This window comes from Tetrao urogallus (genome assembly GCF_951394365.1).
Source record: "Tetrao urogallus genome assembly, chromosome: 14".
Lineage (NCBI taxonomy): Eukaryota > Metazoa > Chordata > Aves > Galliformes > Phasianidae > Tetrao > Tetrao urogallus.
The window spans coordinates 8,658,180-8,677,467 of NC_136827.1; the positions used below are offsets into that span (position 1 = coordinate 8,658,180).

The 19,288-nt window shown below is 42.7% G+C and overlaps 1 protein-coding gene across 1 annotated transcript; it reads left to right on the forward strand.

Annotated features, from left to right (window-relative positions):
* Positions 1–519: 519 nt before the first annotated feature.
* On the forward strand, positions 520–17,328 carry CREBRF (CREB3 regulatory factor; the record flags this gene model as incomplete). The annotated part of the gene is made up of 9 exons (XM_079542246.1): positions 520–533; positions 6,922–7,099; positions 7,947–8,072; positions 8,901–9,978; positions 14,056–14,250; positions 16,023–16,212; positions 16,640–16,713; positions 16,850–16,972; positions 17,213–17,328. The coding sequence occupies 9 exons, from the start codon at positions 520–522 to the stop codon at positions 17,326–17,328; spliced, it is 2,094 nt and encodes a 697-aa protein (XP_079398372.1).
* Positions 17,329–19,288: the final 1,960 nt, after the last annotated feature.

The following is a 19,288-nucleotide window of genomic DNA, read 5'->3' on the forward strand; positions in this document are numbered from 1 at the left end:
GCTGCGGGGGGAGGCGGGGCGGGAAACCCTTGCTCGGCCGCAGGCTTTATGTAACTGCCGGGGTGTCGCGGAGGTTCACCGCGGAGCGGCCCGACCTGGCTGCGGCCCCCCGGGACGGGGCTCTGCCCCTCGGGCTGAGGGCCGCGAGCCCCGAGGAGGGCAGCCCCAGCCCCTTGGAGAGCAGCGGGGCGGAGGCAGCCCCCGCGTCAGGCAAAGGGAGAGCTCCGCGCCCCTCCCGCCGCGGGTAGGAAGGATCGGCGGCGCCCTGCGGGGAGGCGGTGCGGAACCGGCGCGGCCTGGAGGCGCGGGGCCGCCGCGGTCCCCTCAGGAGCGGCGGAAGGGGGTTTGTTTACATGTTGCCTCAACCTAGCTTGAAAGGGCCGCTGGGCGAGCGAGTGGCGTGAGCGGCGGCCAATGGGAAAGAGACTCCCGGAGGCGCCAGCCAATGAGCGGGTGGAGAGGGCGGGGCGGGACGGCGGCCGGGTTAGGCTGCGCTCGGCTCCGGCTGGTGGGGCGGCCATGTTGGCGGGGAGGTGTGTTAGTGGGTCAGGGGCGGGTGCGCGGCGGGGCTGGGGCCGCCCTGAGCGGGCAGCCGAGCGGGGTGAGGTGCGCTGCGCTCCGCCTCCGGGAGTTCCCCGCTTCTGTGGGCTCTGCGCGGGCAGTGGCGGCCCGGAGCTCGGTGTCGTTCTGGCGCCTGCCCCTATAAGCCTGTTCCTGCGGGCTCCCGCGGTCCGTTTATGAGCTCCCCAGAGCCGCGGCCCACCTCTCCAGCGCTGGGTTCCCCCAAGCGAATCGGGCCGGGCTCGTTACCGACCCGGGACTTCGTGCTTCCATCACCAGCCGCTGTGCCTGGTGACCCTCCGTAGCCACATCCGTGGCATTGCTCAGGGCAGCACCTGGCAGAGCTGCTCAGACATGGAAGATAATTTAATGGCTCCAGTTCAATCTGTTGCGCTCCAGTATAAACACGTGTTCATTTTCAGGCTTCCCCATACATCGTGCTGAGCAGTGCCAGTCTGTCAGCAACAGCAGCTGAAATATTGGCAGTTGAGAGCAGTTTGTTGAAATCAAGCAAGAAAACAGAACCAGCTTCTGGTAGAGTTAGCTTTTTAACTTCTTAACGTGTTTTAAATTAGGAGGGTTAAGATTTGGCCTAGAGTCCTTTACCCAAGTGGCTGCTTAGCATCTCTGTGCTTCAGTTATCATTCAGTGTATGTTCCTGTAGTGACAGTCGTGAGCAGGCACTTAGAAACTTTGGATTTTACTTTTGGCACCTTAAATGAGGAACTGGACTTCTATGGAGGAAATAAGTTGGAATCATAGAACAGAATCATAGAATCTTTAATGCTGGAAGAGACCATAGAGTCATAGAATGTCCTGGATTGGAAGAGACCCATAAGGATCACTGAGTGCAACCCCTGGCTCTACACAGCATTACCTTACATCCAAACCCCGTGTCTGAGGGCATTGTCCAAGCACTGCCTGATCTCCAGCAGCTCAGGGCCGTGCGCGCTGCCCTGTGCAGCCTGTTCCATGCCCACTGTATTCTGGTGCGGAACTTTCCCTCTGCCCCACATGCCCTCCCCTGGCACTGCTCCATGCTGTTCCCTCGGGCTCTGTCACAGAGAGCAGAGCTCAGCACTACTCCCTGTAAGGAGCTGCAGCCACCATGAGCCTCCCCTCAGCTCCTCTGCTCCGGGCTGAGCAAATGCAGGGATCTCAGCTGCCCCTCATATGCCTAAGACCTCTAAGATCATAAAGTCCAACCATCAAACCACCACCACCATTGGTTTAGCAGGGAAGATTGCATGTCAAAACCAATACTCAGCAATAGTTCTTTTCAGAGCTCTCTTGGAGAGCTCATATGCTGCTTTGTGGCAATTAGCTCACTTGAGCAAAAGAGTTGTTCTGCATTTGGTAGGAGTGTTACCTGCTGAGGAGAGAAATCTGCTGCAGAGGCATTTAGATGCTCAACATCTCACTGTGGTTTTCTAAATACTGAGAGCTGAAAAAAAAAACCCTTTTTGAAGCACAGGGGTTGGAAGTCCCTTAAGAATTAACAGGAAATAATTGGGAATAAATAGAAGCTTGTGTCTGACTGGTAGCATGGTATGAACAAGTGAATCCACTGGTTTGGGTTCTGTGACTTGCATGTCCGTATTAAGTGGTTTGTGAAATCTAACTAAAGGATCATTTAAAATAAAAGTTTTAAAAAGAAGTGCTTGAAAGTTGGTGTTGCCTTGAAAATTAAGCTGGAAAGTTTCTGGAAATCTTAGCTTTTAGGATTCAGACCCTGCAGTAATACCTTCCCTCATTATGTTATGGTAAGAAAAGAACCCTCCTCCTGTTTTAGAACCTTTCCATTGGTGTGTGACTGTGTTGGCTGATGGTGTTGCTGTCTGATATCTGACTTGCCCTTCTTGTTTCGTCTTTTAGCTATAAAAGGTTTTTTAAATGGATTGAAGTACGTCAGTATAATTCTGTCAAGTGTAACATGCTGCATTTCCCACTCTTGGACCCAAAGTAATAATAAAATCTCAGTCTTTGTTCCAGAATGTACAGAAAGGCCACTGCTTCTAATAGAACATATTATTCTGGGCACAGCTGCTATAAAATACATAGGTTCAACACAGTTGCATACATGTTTTGTTTTTAAATCACTTTTGTGCCTCTTGCACTGTGATCAGTTATTGGCGTTGCTTATTTGCTTGTGCAGTCATGCTGGTCTGGAATACCCCTCCGCAGTGAGGTGCCCGGGGTGTGGGAGGGTGCAGTGATCCCAGCAATGCAGTGCTGTTCTTTTTGGTAATTCAGCTCTTTGACCTGCAGTGCTGCATGCGCGGTTGGAGCCGGGAGGTTCTGTGTAGCTGTATTGCTTCGAGGTCCTGAAGTCTGTCTGCTCTGGGCATGTGGAGCTGAAACATAACGGGAGGGGAAGATCAGTAGAGGAAAGGGAATGAAGACAGGGAAGCAGCAGTTTCCGGCCCTGAAAGGAAGAGGCTTTAACAGAAGTGAAACAGTCTTTGTATCTTCACTTCTTTTAAAAGGCAACACTATCAGACTTAGGATCTGCATGTCTTGGGCAGCTGTTGTTTATCCTCGGGGATACGAAAGGCAAAAAGTATAATGTGTGAGGTGCTAGCGCTGCGTTTTAATGCAAAAACATGACTGTGGAGGTTGCGGTGCTTTGCTGGGTGAGCGGGGAACGATGCTGGGAAGGGCAGAAGCTCAGGACCTACAGACAGTCTTTACTCAACTGCTACCATAAAAAGCTCCAAAAAAAAACCAACAAAAACAAACCCAAAGTGGCCTTCTGAGCAGCTTTGTGGTAGGGAGAAAAGGAAATGTGTTGAGTTTTGTGTTTTCTTTTAAGTCTGGTTAACAACTGAAGATTAATGTAGAAATAAGGGGGGAAAAAAAACAACCCAAGAATGTTAGATGGAAACAAAACTGAGAAAAATATGTTCTGCGCTTGAAGGCTGAGCAGAGTATGGTCTGTAATAGGAAACAGACTGGCACAAAGTGTGGCAGGAAAAAAGTTCGGAGAGAAGCGGAGAACCTGGTGCTCCTCTTTCTGAAGCATCTCCGTACAACAAAAGCTGCCTGGTACGTAATCGTTCCTCTGATATACGTGGCAGAGGCTGTGTGCCTTCCCTGAAGCTGAGTTTGGCTCTGCACGCTGTAGCCCAGCACTGACAGGCTCTCATGACGTGCTTTTTATTGTTGTTATTACTTGCATGAAAAACGTAACTGTGACAAACGGCGCTGTGTGATGCACAGCTACTGCCATGGAAAGTGTAATTGTTGGCGTAACGTGCTTGCAGCAGGCATTTAGCTGCTGTGATAATAGGCACCGTGCAGTCAATAAATGGTATGGCTGCGCTCTGCCTGCTTTTCAGAGCGCGCATCTGAATTGAGACAGAAATAGGAACTTGGGTTACACCGGCGGTACAAATGATTCATACAGGTGGCTGGGGAGGACTTTCAGATTCATCAAGCTGTAAGGTGGCATTTTGGGTTTTTCTCTTATAGGGGCTTCTCTGGAGATAGTGTGTAGTTGCTGGGGGTGTCTTGCACATCTGGGCAAATGGCACATGCATGGTAAGTGCCATCTGTCTCCTTAATGCTGCATGTTTCGAGTTTACAGAATCACAGAATCACACAGAATCACAGAATCACCCGGGTTGGAAGGGACCTCAAGGATCATGTAGTTCCAACCCCCCTGCCTAGCAGGGCCACCAAACATACACATTTAGATCAGGAATGTTTAGGTCCTGATGTTTGCCAATTTAAAGACAGCTTCATCAGTAATGGCCTGTAATGAGCCTAGCATCAGAGCTTTGAAATTGAGGCTTCCCAGGCATTGTGGGACCTCTGTTAGGCTGTTCTGAAGGTGCATTTCCAAACAGTAAATAAAAATACAGAGGACTTTTGCTAGGATTTGGCCTTTGATTAAAGAATTATTAACTCAATAGAGCAATTTTGAGTTACTTTTTGACTTCTGGAAGTTTTATCCAAGTGTGAGCATTGTATATATACGTGTGCCTCCATCACCGCCCTTGGTTCCTAAATGTTCAGTGGAAGCAAACATTCCCAAGGCATCCTGCCCTTCCCCATGCTCAGGTCCACGAGCCAGCACTGGGCTGCACCACCTCCACCCACTGCATGGCCGTGGGGCAGCCACAGGACTTCACCCACATCGCCCTGCATATGGGAGAGGCCAACAGAAGGCATTAATGAAAGTTGTCCTAGAGTAGAAATTCCTGCTATATTTGTCTTTGGTAGTATTGCTGTTGAGCTCTGCTGCAGATCGTGTACTTCATTCAAATCTCATAGGTGATACAATAACCTGCAGAGTTTCCATCGCAGGCTGCTCAGAGTTTGCAGCTGTGTTCCCTCTCTTATACGCTCCTTTGACCTGGAGAACACGCAGTGCTGTAAGGTTGTAGCCAGATCAGTTCAGGGAGAGTGAAAGGTATTTTGAACATTTAATGTTTGTTTTCAGGGCTTGGAAACACCCCCAGATCTCCCTTGTCCTGACTCCTGGCAGTATTTGTTGGTTGGTGAGATCAGTGCCAGTAACAGTTAAATTTAATTCCCTTTTTGTAGCTGTGTATAAAGGACAGTGGAATTTCTGGAGGGATGTGTTCTGACCAAGGCACAGCAGTAGGTGGTAATGACGAAGCAGACTTCTCCTTTCGTTCCCTGTGTATCACGCAGTGGCAGAATGGATGGATGGTCTGCATCTGAATGCAGATGTTGTGGCTGTGACCTGATGCTGGCACCAGACAGCATCCATCTGATGTGCTGCTGAAAAGACGTTGATCTGCAGCTCTCTATGGAAAGAAAGGAGGGTGCTGCTAATGCATTAAATCTGAGATCTTTCACACTTTTTTCCTTGCATATGGGAAAATAGTCCCTTCGTTTTAAAAAGCAGCTCCTTTCTCCAGCATTCGGCCGGGCTGCAAAGCGCATTTGTCATTCATGCCACATTTACAGCAGAGGAAGGACTGGGTTTGTGTCTGTGTAGCCTTTGCTTTGCAGAGGAAGATGGGGTTGTTCAGGCACGTTGCCCTGGGATGCAAGCCTAGCTTTTAAATGTCACTTTAAGATAAGTAAAAGGAGTTCCCTGGAAGCCTTAGAGCAAAAGGAAGATTTGGTCAGAGGGAGTTGGCTCTTAATGGACACGGGACCCTACACAGGAGCAGCGTGCCTTGGCAGCAGGATCTCGGTTTTATTGAGAGCTGTAATTTGTGCATGACTGGACATGCAGCTTTTGTTTTCTTCTTTGTGCTGTGATATTTGAAAAGCGATACGTTTTGATGAGTAAAGATGGTTTTTGTCACAGTATCTGTTAGAATATATGCTGAATTGAACAAAATAGCTGAGATACTATCAGAGAGCAGGAATAACCTCCGCCATGTGCTGGTGGGAGGAGGTGGCTCAGCGGTGTAGAACACTTTTATTTTGCTGTTTGCTTTTCACGGTGAGCAGATAAACATAGCCTGAGCAGATTGCACTGCACTGGCCTAGAAGCAATGTCTGGCGAGGAATTCTATTCAGAGAAACAAATGTATTTTCACTGCTAACACTGTTAAACCATGCACACGTGGTGGTGCTGCTTTGGGATTGCGGTCCTCTGACAGTTTTTTCTTAAAGACACTTTACACAGAGGCCGGCATATCACAGGAACGCAAGGCAATAGGAAAACAGACTCCATGAAGCCAATGTAGTTACATTAGATACTAATTTGATACCAAGGATTCTCTCTTCCTTCCTGTCCTTCCTTCCTTAACACATTTTTCTACTTCCTGTTGCTTGTTCTGTTGGGCAGTTGTCTCTTCCTTTCCTAACTTCTGGACAATGTGCTTGCTTGCTGCAGTCCCTCTGCCGCTAGATGCTGCTGTGTGAGTGATTGATAGAATCTTATCTGAAGCTGAATGGATTTAAACTTTTAAGAAAAGGAGGAGTCTTGTTACTGGAGCAGTATTGCTGCCTGTTCTGACACTAATATTTTGAGATGTCTGTCTGAGACAGTTTTAGACTTTATTGGCTCACTTGTATTAGTCAGAAAGGTTGTTAACCTCGTGTCCCCAGCAGTATGCTAGTCATTACTTCCAATTAGGCAGGCTTTTCTTTTCATATGTCTATAGAGTTCGTGGTGCTGGTAGTGAGGAAAAAAGGCATTGGAATGTAATTCAGTCAAAAAGGTTTTTGCAGAATTTCTCTTCTATCACACCTATGCCCTTTCATTGGGAGAACAGTGGTGGGGAGGCAAACCATTGTACATTCAGGCATGAGGAATAATCACTGTTTGGAGAGAATTTTTGTCTTTAGTTCACTTAGGCAGTTTTTTTAAGCCCTGTCTTGCTGGTGATGGACACTTATCTCATTGGGGTTTGCTCTGTTCATTCTACGCAGAAAACTACAAATAGAAGAGCTCCATAAAAGTGAATCAAAGTTACCACAAGGAAAAATTTCATTACATGGATTGTGTAAACTCACTGAGACTGAGGTAAAGCTGGAAAGAAATCTACAAGTGAATAAAACAAGAAGTTTGGAATTGGATTTGGGGAATCTGGGCTTGGAAATGCCTCAGGTAAGTCTGGAATCTTATGATTGTAAATACCATTGCTTTCTTATTAAAAAAATGGAAAAAGCATACAAGCAAATTTGACTGGCATCAACAGGGAGAAATTAGGAGAGACTAAACAGTGTTTGGTTTTTAGCGTCCTGCTGGTGTCTGTGGTGGAAGCTGTGGGGCTGCTCCTGGTGCTGCATTTGTTCACGCAGCAAGAATCAGCCAAGCTGTCTCCTGGATGGGGGGAGCTGCCTGGAGAAGCGCCCTTTCTCACTGCAGCAGTTCCCACAGCAGCAACTGAAGGACTTCCTGCAGTACAGTGTTTCTCATTTCCAACCCTCAGGGCGAGTTTGTCTAGAAGAGAAATAGAGGTCTGGAATTGAATGTAGCAGAGTCTTGCTTTGTATCACCTGTTTGCCTAGTCATCCTGCGTAGTGTTTGTTTGCAAAGTTCTGCTTTGTTTTTAGGAGAGACAACACTCTTGATTTAATTACACTTTGCTATTGTTACAATCTCAGGTAGAAGCTTTACAAGCTCTGATGGTTCTAAAACCAGCCAACGCTGCTCTAGTACACAGTGACTGGTGCTGGGGTGGAGGCCTTGCAAGCAGGCAGTGCCTCTTGGTACTCCCAGGTCTTGCCAGCTCTCCTCTTCTGCAAGTGCTGATGTATCCCTAATCTTGGCAAACACCTACAATTTCCAAACTGACAAAACAGAATGCTAATCTGTAAGGTAAATACCTTCCAGATGCAAGTATAGCACAAGTTCAGACACTTGGATAAAATATCAATACTCATGTTTTATTGAAGTAAAGAATATGCTTTTTTGTGATATGCTTCAACATTCCCTATCAATTTTGTTGTAGCCCAGTGTGAGTGGAATGGACCCTCCTTTTGGAGATGCCTTTCGGAGCCATGTGTTTTCAGAACAGACTCTGATGAGCACAGATCTCTTGGCAAACAGTTCAGATCCAGACTTCATGTATGAACTGGTAGGCCCACTTTCTGTGTGCACATACCTCCTTCTCCTTGAATAACCCTCTGAGTTCATGTAGTAATAAGGGGGTATTTGCTCAGGAACGCTGGGTGGTTATTCATTACTGCTTGCTATGACTGGGGAAGAGCCTAACTGCTTGTTAAAGCTGGCCCTCAGGAGGGGCTTGGTACACGAGCATCAAATGTAGCTGTGTTGTTATGTGGTGGTGATGGAGACTTCCTTACAAACCACCTTTTCTTCAAGAGCACTTATGTGCTACTTCACTCAAGTTGTGCATGCGGGGGAAGCAAAATAAAAGTTGACTCATGAGCTGTTCACAATAGCACTTGTTTTTTCCTGCATGGAAAGTGAAAGGTAGCTCACTGTTGTTTGTTGATGTTGTTGATGAGCTTAGAATGAATTTTTCCAGTTTACCTTTACCTCTAGGTAAACTTGAGCAATTTCTATTATTCACGTAACAAAGTTTGACCTAGGTTTATGGAAACTAGAACGTGTTGCCTGTGATGTTTTTCATGTTTTAAGTACGTGGGTATTGGTCCTATTCTAGTTTCTAATAACCAGTATAATAGCAGAAAAATAATGGAGGGGTATTTGAGTTGTATCTGTCGCAACCTTTCCCCAAGGATCTGCTGCTGAACCAGGGAAACTGGGCTCCAGTCTGACCTGAACTTCAGAGGAAGTTGTTAGTTGGAAGTTGAGGTATCATCATATCACTGTCTTACTCTTCACTTGAATTAGGCTTACCACATACGTTTCAGTAGAGGACAGAGATGATTTGATACTACTTTCCTATCTTAATTTTAACTTGTCTTATGTTGCACAGGACAGAGAAATGGATTACCAGCAAAGCTCCAGGGACAACTTACTTTCAATGGAGGACTGCAAAGACCTTGAGAACTTAGAGTCTTTTACAGACATCCTGGACAAAGAAGCTGCTTTCACCTCAAAGTGGGAGCAGTGGGACACGTACTGTGAAGACTTAACTAAATACACTAAACTAACCAGCTGTGACATTTGGGGAACAAAAGAGGTGGATTATTTGGGCCTCGATGACTTTTCAAGCCCATACCAAGATGAAGAGGTGATAAGCAAAACACCGACTCTGGCTCAGCTTAACAGTGAGGACTCCCAACCTGTTTCAGATTCACTCTATTATCCTGATTCACTCTTTAGTGTAAAACAAAACCCTTTAAACTCTCTGTTACCTGGAAAAAAAATTGCTAGTAGAGCAGCGGCCCCAGTCTGTTCCTCCAAGAATGTTCAGGCTGAGGCTCCTTTGTCGGACTATGTTCAGAAGGCTGGCAAACCCGCGACACAGCCTGCTTCCAGTACACAAATCATGGTGAAGACCAGTGTGTACAATAATGAAAAGGTGAACATTCATGTTGAATGTAAAGACTATGTTAAAAAGGCAAAAGTAAAAATCAATCCTGTACCACAGAGCAGACCAGTGCTGAGCCAGACACATGCAGACGCAGCAAAGGAAAATACCTGTTACTGTGGTGCTGTAGCAAAGAGACAAGAAATAAAAGAGTCCTCGCACAGTCACTGTACGCCTCCTATTTTGCCTTTTAAAGAGACTCAAGAACTGCTCCTCAGAGCACCCCAGGAAACTCCAGGACTTGTTGTGGGGGAGAGCAGCCTTTCTGCCAGCACATCGGTGTCAGATTCATCACAGAAAAAAGAAGAGCACAACTATTCTCTTTTTGTAACAGACAGTGTGGGTGAGCAGTCGGCCAAAGGAGACCCTGAAGAAGATGAGGAGGATGAGGAAGATATTGAAGATGAGGATCATGATGAAGGATTTGGCAGTGAGCATGAGCTGTCTGAAAACGATGATGAGGAAGAAGATTATGAGGATGATAAAGATGATGACATCAGCGATACTTTCTCAGAACCAGGTACCAGCAATGTTGGGGTTTGTTAATACTGAGGTCAATGAATTCATCTGCCAAGAGGGAAAGAATGCTTTTGAATGCTTTGTAATTAGAGATGAACACTTACAATCTGATGAATGTTCAGAATTTATAAGTGCTTTTCACAATGTAATTAATGAAAGCTACACAAGGCCTTTGTTTTCCCTGTTTTGGAAAAAAGAAAAAAAAAAAGCATAAATGGTAGTCATACAGCAGAAGTCACAATAGACAATACAGAAGATTGAGTTTGTAGCCAAAGGTCATGGAGCAATTACCTGCAATTGTTTTCTCCCTTTTTGTGGTTTGATGAGAGGATGTGCAGAGCTTTCTAGTGCTTCAGTGGGCTGTGCTAAGGTTGTATCTCTTGATAGCTAGCACAAAATCATAGCCTGAGTGAAAGTGTTTCCTAATTATTTAAGTGCTTCTGTGGTTATAGAACCATTTCTCGGTGGTTTTCAATGGTGATATCTGGTGAGTCTTCGAAGAATATGGAATTCTTCTCTTCTGTGAGGAGAAATGGAGCACTGACACCAAAAATGAAAGCTAACCTTTATCTAGAAGGTAGCAAAGTGGCAGCGTTTTATGAAAAGAAAATCCACAGGGACAGGACTGTAACCAAGTATTAGCTTAATTGTAGAAAGTATTATTATATTCACATTTTCTAAATGCTCTTTAGTAGAGTGTGAGAATTAAGATATTGAGGCATTTGGCAATGTGCAACACTGAGGGGAAAGAAAAACAGCTGAACGACTCCCTTTTTAAAAGCAGCAGCTTCCCTGAAGCATGCTGTTGTTTGTCATGAAGCACTCTCCGATTAAATTATTTTCTAAGTAGATTTCCTGAGCTGGCGTTAAGCTTGTTAAGTATTGGGCTCTTTATGCTACTTTTTCATGTACACCAGGCATATATGTTAGCATTTTAAAATCTCTCCTCCCTTCTTCTGAATTGAACTCTGTACTGTCTGAGGTCTGAGTAGCTATTAAAGCTCCGTGCTGATTGCTGCGCCACGCTGCGCTTTGCAGCCCACGGAGGTTTGTTGCACAGAGCAGCTGGTAATCTTGAGAAAGAGATGTATGAAAATGCTGGGCTTTCAGTGGTGGAGTTACATTAACTGCTTGCTGCTTGTTCAAATCCTGATGACAAGCTCTCGCCTTCTAAACAAAGCCACGTGCTGCTCTGCAGTAACCAAAGAGCTTGGCTTGCACAAGTCCATGAAGCCTTTCATCTCGAGTACAGTGGTATTATAAGAAAGCATCAGCTGATGTTTTTGATACATTAGGAGGCAATGTCTTCAGGTCATGGACACATTTAATTATGTCACTTGCACTCTTATGTTTTACCTTTGCAATAGAGGTAAATACTGTGGAGTGAGCTTCTAAAAAAGGGCATGGCTCTGGAATACTTCACCTTTCATGCTTTCATTGAAACCAAAATCATTTACTATATTTAGAGTGAAGATAGGACAAAAACCCTGTGTTTGCTGACCTTCTGATATGTGTATTTTATACACAGATAGCTTTGGTTTATTCTTTTTGTTTTGGGAATGCGTGACACACTTTCTTAAAGCACTGGAGTGTTTTCTGAGGAAATACATAGGTACATTGAACTTCAGGGACGTGGGAAAAATAACTAAAAGTGTTAGTGGGTGGTAACAATGCTTGTGTTATTTTTGGGATACAGATTTAGCAGTTTTGGTCCAGCTGATTTGTTATGGCAATGATAAGCCCGGGCCTGTTTCAGCACTTAAACTTTGCTTGCCATTACTGGTATTTTCCCTATCTAATTTAGTTGTAATATATGTAAGTGACTGCTTTTGCTAACAAGTAGTCCAGTGACTCCAGAAATGAGAGATGCAACAGTTAATCCAGTTGTCAGAAGCTCTGGGGAAGAGAATTAAAGGGAGATGGCCTATAGAGACAAGGAGATGGCATCATGTGAAGTTCTGCTCTGTGTTTGGGTGCTGTGCTGCCAGCTGGGGCTCTGGGAGGGATTTGGTGGAAGTCACAATGGTTAAACAGTAACAAGAAGAGGTTTTTTGGGGTCTGCTTTGGCGGAGTTCTTGTTGCATTTACTCTGGTACAGAGCAGAGATGTTGGTCCTGTTCCCTGTCTTTCTTTCAACCCTGGCGAATTTTAATCTGAAACCTTGGGTTGTGAGCAGAGATTTTTAGGAGTAGCTTGCTAAGGGCTTGAAGAGTAAATACAGGAATTGTTTCAGATTTCACAGAAGCTCGTCCAAGAATGCTGTATGATATTTGCTAGGAGGAGATTTCAGGGAGGATGGATGCAGTGCAGAAGAGCTAAATGGATCTGTTGCACTGCTGTGTTTGCAGAGTAGGGCAGGACGTTGTGCAGGGGCTGCTCCATGTAACTGTAAAATGGTAGCAGGTCAGTGTTAGACTTGCAAGGCAGGATGCATTAAGTCAACGTAATTCAAATAGCCAACTTAATTATGGCTTGAATAAGCAAACAGGAAGTCTTGATTTTAACCTCATTTTACATTTGTACACATCAGCTCTTAAAGAGATTTGTTTTCATTGATTGGTTTAATTCTGCGTTATCACAAAGTTGGGCTGAATTTATACCTGCCTATATAATGAGTTACATTGCTTGACGTGTTTTGTAGGTGGAAGGTAAGGAAGAGCATTTGGATATTTACGTCAAACAGCATTTGGGTCAAAGAAAATGACAATTAAAAACATCCGTGGTACTTGAAACTATATTTAATGTAAATCGCCACGATCACTTTGACTCTACAAGAAAAAAAAAAGTCTTTTATAAAACACATTTTGCTGATTGATTTTTCCTTTAAAATGCTTTCCTGTCAATAAACCAGAGAATCAAACAAGTTTAGAAGTGGTTGCATCCTTCTGTGTGCCATTCATGGTTGGGTTATGAGCTGAGAGACAGTCAGACCAAAGCAAGCAGTTTGTTTGTTTTCTTTCAGCTGCTTTCTCAAGTGCAAACAGTCTAACTGCATGGACTGTTGTAAAATAAGGAAAGCTTTTAAAATAAAGAAAGCTGCTGCTCAGAGATGGTGCAGAGCTGAAGGTATAGGCCCAATGCAGATTGCACGTAGAGTCCGTTCAGTGCTTTCCTGAAGCTTCATCAGTGTATGTGATATTTGAAGTCTGTTATTTTTTAATTATCTGAGAAGTGTGATAAAGCATTTTAGTACAAAAGGCAATGCTGTATATTTTTTCTTACCTTAGCACAGGGTGTATTTGTTTTCTAAAGCATAGGTAGGATTTTAAAAACTATATTCTGTGTTTATACAGGTAGGGTCTAAGCATTTATGCAGTGTCATGATAGTGTCATTACTGCTTCCGTATACTTTAAGAACAGTCTGTCATATCAAGGGCACTATAATACATCTCTAAAATCTTGTATAGCTTTATCATGGATCATTTGTCTTCATCCCACTGAAGACATGAAGAAATTGAGCAGGTTGTCTTTAATCCCTTCCATTTTAGATATTCTTTTCTTGTGGAATTGGGTCCATTCCCCATTCCTTCATTCTAATAGAGACGGATAGTTTGATTTATTTCCCAGGGGTATATAAGTTCAAGGTAGAGCTTAAGGTAAAGCAAGGGTTTTGCTTTATTTATTAGCCTTTTGCTAATCCGTCTTTATTTTTTTAATCCACTTCTATTTCAATGCTTTTGATTGAAGATTAATTAAAATGTGGAGGAGAGTCAGGATCATGTTTCTGCTAATTAATGGAGAACACTAAAAGTGGAGGAGTACTTTGCAACAGCTGTTGTCTGTACAGCAGTGAGATGGCGGGGAGAAGAGCAGCAGAGCTCAAGGGGTCAAGAACCAGACGGGGCTCCTGTGCGTGAATCATTTGTCTCCATTCAACTGATGAAGCACCATCACTGCCTCGGTGTCTGTCCCTGGTTTTAAAGCAAATACCCAGCGGTAGCTGAGGCTGAAAACCAAGTAGAGGAGATAATGTGATACAGGCCATCTTTTCTTCTTTGAGTTTAACGCTTGGTCCACGGTTAAAAGGCTAGGAACCGTCTTATAAACATTACGTGAACGATGCAATGCATTCTTTTAGGGTATGAAAATGATTCTGTGGAGGACTTAAAAGAAATGAGTGCAATAACCTCTCGAAAAAGAGGCAAGCGAAGATACTTCTGGGAGTACAGCGAGCAGCTGACGCCATCCCAGCAGGAAAGGATGCTGCGGCCATCGGAGTGGGACCGAGATACATTACCAAGTAACATGTACCAGAAGAACGGTCTGCACCATGGTAAGAACAGAATCCTAGTTACAAGTCACAGTCTGTCACACTGGCACCTTCAGTAGCCAAGCTTCCCACCTGAAACTGTGATTCTGCTCACAAGATTTGACCATGAAAATAAATCACTAAAACACTGCAGGTCTGTTGCTCGATGAGCTGAGTTCTGTGCTGTGTCCAAGGAAGGCACAGTGAACGTACAGTAATAACATTCAGTGTGGTTTCTTCCAGAGGAGGTGGATGAATTGAGACTTGTAATTTCCAGAGGCCTCCAGTGGAAACCCCAGGAGTTCAGAATTTTCTCAGTGTGGTACTGTAAACATCAGGGATAGGTCTCATGACTGATACTTGCCCCTGGCTGTTACACAGACTCAGTCTTGCTTTTGTTAAAGTAAGCTGCAAGTGGCCTGAGGTGCAAAGTTCAGGTTTACTGCAGTGTGAACTAAAGGACAGGCAGGCAAAACCTGAAGCTCTCTCCTATTGTTCTTCCCCCCCTGTTCCTCCCACCCATGTCAGTGCGACACAGCGGAGCAGTTACTTTACTTTACTTTTCAGTGAATAAGCTATTTATTTTAGATACCCTCCCAGGAACTCAGCCCAGTCGGTCTAATGGCTGTTTTATTCCCATGACTTTCTGATCACCGACTTGCTCTACTTGAAACACAGCTAACATTATTGAGAACAAGTCACTCACAGGAATAATATTTGTTTTCTTGTCAGAGGACATCTTTTGTAGGCTTGTTCCATTTGATTGTGGCTCTGAAGGAACAAAATTAAGCCAGCTTCTCTGATTGTAATGTTATATTCCCTTACAACTGAAAATTATCTTTAACATTGCAGTTTAACTTCAGATAAATGAACAGATTTTTGTATTTATTTTATAGATTTTTTTTTTCTGGGAAGGAAACTTTTTTCTTTTTCATGTGCTTGATTTTTACATGCTTATCTTGTAGTCAAATAACAGTGCTTAAAGCCTCTGTCACTACTCATTGTTATGAGGGCTTATATCTGTATTTGTTATAGAACAACAGATAAACAGGACTGAAGGACTCAGTCTCACTAGACACTTGTAGGAGCAAGTGCCCTTTAATGGTGCTGAATTATCAGCTCTCTAATGAAGAATTCTGGAGCAGGTTTTGTCAGTTTATTATCACTTGCATGCAAGTTTCTGCAACCACTGGCATTTTTAATAGAAATCTAGAAAAAAAACCACAGCAGTAGCAAAAGATCTTAATAAGGATTTTGTCTTGAATGCAAATTTTCTCCATGAAACCAGCTCTTAAATAGCTTCAAATAGATCTAAAGAGGGTTGCCTAGCCTTTATGTGGGCCATCAGTACCGAGTCTCTAGAGCCTCTCTTAATGCAGAACTTTCAGAATAAGATTATTTAGGAATCTAATCAAGTTTACTATCCAAGAGAATATGTTGGCTGAACATATGAAACAGGAAGATGGGGCAAAATGCCTGGCTTTGAACTTGTGATGTACATTTTTCAGCACAGTTGTTTGCATCCTGTCCATCACACTGAATATATTTCTTGCCTGGCCAGCAGTATTTGCTCTTATCTGATCTGGATGTAATACGAATTGTACAAAGCAGTTTGTCTGGAAATGCTCTTTCTATTGTGAAAGGCCACAGAGATCACATTATGCTCGACCATTCTCTTGTGACAAACAATGGAACTTAAATTGCACCAAAAATAATACATATCTGAGAACATTTTTTCATAGATTTGCATGCATGTTGTGTCACTTGCCACCCAATCTTCTGCATATTCAACACAGGTAAATACGCAGCAAAGAAATCACGGAGGACTGATGTAGAAGACCTGACTCCCAACCCCAAAAAACTTCTACAGATTGGTAATGAGCTGCGGAAGCTGAATAAGGTGATCAGTGACCTGACGCCAGTCAGCGAACTTCCCTTAACTGCCAGACCAAGGTCAAGAAAAGAAAAGAACAAGCTGGCTTCCAGGTAACATATTAGTTAACACTCATTGGATGGGTAAATTTGCATTACTGCAGCCGTGTGAGTAAGGCTAAATTTTGTCTTGAGATCCTGCTTTACTGTGGCAGTCCCTATTGATGGGTTTTTTTACCCGTTTATCAATAAGCAGGGCAACTGGCACTGTGGAGATGTAGTTTACCTGTTCCTTAGCAGGTAATAATATATCTTCACTGGAAGCTGTCTTACTTAGCTGCAGGGCAAATTATTGTTACAGTAGTAAAATCCACAAATGTAAGCAAATACAAGTAGCAGCACGCTTGAAGTGAAGATGAGTGAGTAGATACATGTCTGGGAGCATTGGTTGCTAAGTTGGTGTGGCTAACTGAAACAGATGCTCTTAGTATTCTGGAACATTTGTTAAAATGTTCTAATTCTTCCACTCTTCTTGCTATAGGGCTTGTAGACTAAAGAAGAAAGCCCAGTATGAAGCCAATAAAGTAAAACTCTGGGGTCTCAACACAGAATATGGTAAATACAACTCTTCACATGTTAGTTTTTCTTATGTTCTTAAGGCAAGTCTGTGTTATCAGTGTGTGGACAACTAAGCATCCCTTTTGTTCCCGGGCAAATGCAGTGTATGTCTAACCTGTGCTTTTCTTTGCAGATAATTTGCTGTTTGTGATCAACTCCATTAAACAAGAGATTGTTAATCGAGTGCAGATGCCTAAAGATGATAGAGGAGTCAACATGGAACAAAGGTTGAACATACTTATTAAAGATACTCTTGGTAAGCAGAATATCTGATGTATCCACCTGTATGTGAAGAGGCGTCATCTGTGGTATGATGGATCACAAACAACTTCTGGAATAGAGAAAGGAAGCGCTTCCTCATTACAGCTGTAACCAGACCTTCTCTTTGGTTACTGGCCAAAACGTTCATTCATTGGCTTTGTGTCACTTCTAGGAATGTAAAATGCATATAATTAATAGTAAACTTACAGTGCATTTTCTTGCCCTCTGTTTTCAGGACTTCCTGTAGCTGGACAGACATCAGAATTTGTGAATCAAGTGTTGGAGAAGACTGCAGAAGGAGACCCCACAGGTGGCCTTGTAGGATTACGAATACCAATGTCAAAAGTTTAAGACATGACTTCACCTGTTCTCATTGCTCACATTCTTCCTGTGTCGTCAAGTTCTTCACTGTAAATTGCATTCTGGTCTGCATGTCAGTTTAGCATTATGTAAACACTCACAATTAGGTTCCATTATTTTTAAACAACAGCGTAGAAAACAAAAATCAAAGCATGGAATAAAATGCCTAGTAGCATTTTTGGAGCATAAATTAGGTAGTTCTAAAGCTGCTTTGAGATTGCATTCAGAGAGGAGGGTTCTTTTTAAAATTAAGTTCTAGGACCAGACTTACCACTTTTGTTTTAGAAGTAAAACCATATTTTTGCTAGTAAAATTTTTTTAGCCTATGCCAGACGTAGTGGCAGGTTTATGCTCCTAGCAAAACAAGAGGAAGCATTTTTTTTATAAAGGTGACAATTCAGTTTTTTTGTTGTTGTTGTTTTTGTATTTGTTCTCGTTTGCTGTTTTGAAATAATTGGATTTCCTTTGTTCTTCTTAAAAACAGTAAGCTTTCTTTGCAACCATTAACTTGTACATAGCACACGTGGCTTCAGAGCTGGTGTGCCATATAAACTTTAATTTTTCTGAGCTTAATATAGTATTTAAATGTCTGTGCAAGCAGGAGAAAAAAAAGTATATTCTTTGTGCCTTGTATTTTGAGGGGAGAGCTATCAGTGTAAGCTGGTAAAGTTTTGTATGAAGAAAACCCTGAGGGGAAAATAACCAAGATGTACAGATGGTGAGATTATAGGTTTTAATGTATTTGTTCCAGCTCTTAAAATTTTTGAATGTATATAGGAATATGTTGAAAATGTAGATATATGCCACAGAGTCTATGTATTGTATAAAAGATGGCTCTAGAAAACTCAATTTCGGTACTTTGGCCGGAAGAAAACCTATACTTGCACATTAATGCGATTGTTTATTTTTGTACCAAAGACAAATGCAACTGATATGGCGAACTGCCAGTCTAAGTAAAGTTTTGCACAGCTTATATGATACTGTACTGAATGTAAAAACAAAAGAAAAAAAAAAAAAGAAAAAAAAAACTACAAGGTCAGGGTTAGGGATCTTACTGAACTGTGAATTTTTTCGTTTGGGTCCAATTATCTACAGAAGGAGCATTCATACATAACGATCTTATTTTGCTGTTCTCGTAGTTCGCTTCCATGGTAGATAAGTTGGTGGCCGTCTCGGAGTCTTTAAATCTTTTTTCTCTGCACTTACTGTAGGAGATTTTAATATATTTGGATTTTAGTAAGCTATTGGTAAAATAGTTTTCAACTTTGAGAATTTAAAGAAATATTTAGCTTGTTGTAGTATACTTCCAACAAACAACCAAAATAAAATTATTTTTATTGTAATGTGTATATATGTAAAGAGATAAAAGAGCTACAGATACCTAATTCCTTAGTTGCCACTTTTCCAGTTGATGTATTATTATGCATGTGATGTTTCCAAGGATCAACACAGGCTTCAAACAAAACAAGACAAAAAAAAAAAAAAAAAAAAAAAAAAAAAAGTTTATAGACTTTTATATTTTTGTACAGGTATTTCAAAACTAGCTTCTTCAAACTTATATGTGACTTATTCTTGTTAATTCAGTAGTTTCTATGATTGGGAAATATTAACACAGTTCTTATTTGCTCTTGTGCTAATAAGAGTTGGCTTTGTAGTCAGTGTTAACGTACAGATAAAAAGCTTTAGCCCTTGATGAAAGTCCTTTATCTCAAGGCAAGATCATTCTCTGGTTTCATGGACCCCCTTTTCCTTCCCGTTCTTTCTCTCCCTATTTAAAATGACAGAACACTGTTTACTGAAAATAGAAATACCAAATATTTTCAAATGTAGCTGCTGAAAAAAATGCAAAGTCCATGAAGGCTTTCTCCCCACTCCCTTTGGGGAATCTCTCCACTTCGTATCTACTTTGTCTGTGTTTGTACTGTGATTCCTTTTTGTTTATATGTAGGTT